The following is a 2,633-nucleotide window of genomic DNA, read 5'->3' as shown; positions in this document are numbered from 1 at the left end:
GCCATTCCCAATGGGGTTGCAAATTGCGACCTACCGCATGAACATTCATGAGGTAGGTCATTTGCGACCCCATTGGAAATCGCAAACAGTGTCTTTGACACTGTTGTACATCAGGTTTTGCAAATCGCAAATTGTGAGTCGCAAACCTGAGTTTTGTACATGTGGCCCCTTCTGTGTTATTTGTGTTTTTAAATAAGATAAGAAGATTTTTAAGACATTTTGAGAACTGCAAATATTTTTTTTTTAAAAGACAGCTATACCTCATGTGCAGCAAGTCTGAGGTATTCAGTAATACTGAACTTTGGAATTTTGTACCATAGGTCAAACACACATTTGACATGGATCGTTTCCTTCTGCCAAAAGATGGTAGGGCACTCAAACAAAAGGGTGAAACAGATGGTGAGAAAAGAAGTGCAAAAATTAGGTCATATGACACCTCCTACCTGAATTTTGGATTCACCTGCATCACCATAAATGGCGAAATTAGGCCACAGTGTGTTGTTTGTGGCATCACCTTGGCTAACGAAAGTCTGAAACCAAACAAATTAAAGTGTCACTTGGAAATTATACACGGTTTACTGGTAGGAAAGAATAGAGATTGTTTTGCCAGAAAACTGGAAGACATCATCCACCAAAAAGACACTGTGAAAAATCTGGTCTCCATGCCAACATATGCCTTGAAAGCATCTTACCAAGTGGCATACCACATTGTCAAAAACAAAAAGCCTTTTACAGATGGGGAAAAAGTGATTCTTCTAGCAATTCTTGACATGGCCAGGACAATGCTTGGTGAAAAAGCAGTGGAGAAGTTTAAAATGGTACTCATCTCATACACAACAGTTTGCCGTTGCATCTCTGACATGTCAGAGGACATCCACAGACAACTCATAGCACACTTGAAATCCAGTTTGTTTGCTTTGCAATTGGATGAAGCAACTGACTTATCTAAGAAAGCTCATTTAATTGCTTATGTCCGATACTGCCACAAAACTGTAATATTGGAAGATTTTTTATTCTGTAAACCAATCAAGGGACATGCAACATCAGCAGCCCTGTTTGATATTCTCAATGACTTCCTGCGCTCCAATTACTTAAAATGGGAGAGTTGTGTTGGGATCTGTACCGATGGTGCTCCGTCCATGTGTGGGGCTAGGTCAGGACTAAAAGCTAAAGTGTTGAAAGTGGCTCCTCATGTTCTATGGACCCACTGTATGATACACCGGGAAGCCCTTGCAGTCCGAAACATGGATAGAGAACTTGGGGATGTGTTGAATTCTGCTGTGAAAAATGTTAATTTCATAAAGGCGCACCCAACTGGATCTCGTCTGTTTGCAATTGTATGTGCCGAAAAGGAAGCTGAACATGATGGTTTGCTTTTCCATACAGAAGTACGATGGTTATCCAGAGGGAAGGTTCTGAATCGTATTTCTGAATTAAGAAATGAAGTACGACAGTTCCTTCTGGATGTGGACCCCTACAAAGCAGAACAGGTATGTAATCCCCGTTGGCTTGTGCTTTTAGCATACCTTACAGACATCTTTGATAAATTAAATTCCTTGAATTTGTCTTTACAAGGAGCTGAAAGTATGTCTTTCACCATGTACAAAAAAACACCAGCCTTCAAGAAGAAGCTGGAGTTGTGGAGAAGACTAATTCAAGATGTCCTACTTGAGGCATTCCCATGTTTACCAGAAGCTCTTGAGGACATTGGATATGAACTTGAAAGTGCTGCTGAGGTCATAATAAATCACTTGACTTCTCGCAGGGACAGTTTAGAAAAGCACTTTCCTAAGGACACTGATCATGTCAATGACTGGGTCCTTCAACCTTTTCTAGTGGGTGCAGGTACTAATCTTCCAGTGCACTTTCAAGAAGACCTAATTGAGGTCCAGAGTGACCGCATTCTCCAGATGCATTTCAACAAAAACTCATTTGGGGAATTTTGGCTGACAATGTCTGAAAAACATTCAGGTTTGTCAAAAATTGCAGTCAAGGTTCTTCTGCCTTTTAGCTCATCATTTTTATGTGAGATTGGGTTCTCAGCATTGGCAGCATTAAAGATGAAGTACTATTCAAGACTAGAGGTGGAGCACATCCTGAGGATGGCAGTAGCAAGAATACATCCACAAATTGACCGTCTCTCTGGAGAAAAACAGGCACATCCATCACACTAGTTCAGAAATGTGTTATCGTCCAAATAAGTTTTGTCAAATTATGTTTTGTTTGGGAAAAATAAAGTACCATTGCATATTTTTGGGCACTTCTTTTGGTAGACTTTTTGTTTGAACTGTGTAGTAAGTCTCTGACTCCAAACAACAGTCACTCACAAGCCTTTGACTTGCTAAATACTGTCTAATAAAATTTCCTTACCATAAAAATGATTTCCCATGGAACTAGGGGGCGTTTACGCTTGTCGCTGATGAGGAGTACCAAGTTCTAGAATTTTTTTTGACAGAAAGGGGTCCTCACACCTGAAAACTTTGACAAGGGGGTGCCGGCATCCAAAAGTTTAAAGACCTCTGCATTAATTCAAACATTCATAACATCATGTGACTTGATTAGTGTACATAGGGATAGTAAACATGACTTCGAACAGGCAGTTTCACACCAGTGAAGTGATGTGCTAATTGTTA

At 40.2% G+C, this 2,633-nt stretch overlaps 1 protein-coding gene across 1 annotated transcript; it reads left to right on the top strand.

The window, feature by feature from the left end:
* Positions 1–338: 338 nt before the first annotated feature.
* LOC138246983 (SCAN domain-containing protein 3-like) lies at positions 339–2,174 on the top strand. Its single transcript, XM_069201733.1, has one exon. It carries the CDS (start codon positions 339–341, stop codon positions 2,172–2,174), a length of 1,836 nt encoding a protein of 611 aa, XP_069057834.1.
* The last annotated feature ends 459 nt before the right edge of the window (positions 2,175–2,633 follow it).

The sequence above is a fragment of the Pleurodeles waltl genome, chromosome 7 (assembly GCF_031143425.1).
Source record: "Pleurodeles waltl isolate 20211129_DDA chromosome 7, aPleWal1.hap1.20221129, whole genome shotgun sequence".
In the NCBI taxonomy this organism is placed as follows: Eukaryota; Metazoa; Chordata; class Amphibia; order Caudata; family Salamandridae; genus Pleurodeles; species Pleurodeles waltl.
The sequence above is the reverse complement of the archived record's forward strand: the minus strand, read 5'-3'. Positions and strand labels throughout refer to the sequence as shown.

Excerpts from the sequence above, each read along its gene's own strand:
- LOC138246983 (XM_069201733.1), top strand. The coding sequence starts at position 339 with ATGGATCGTTTCCTTCTGCCAAAAGATGGTAGGGCACTCAAACAAAAG.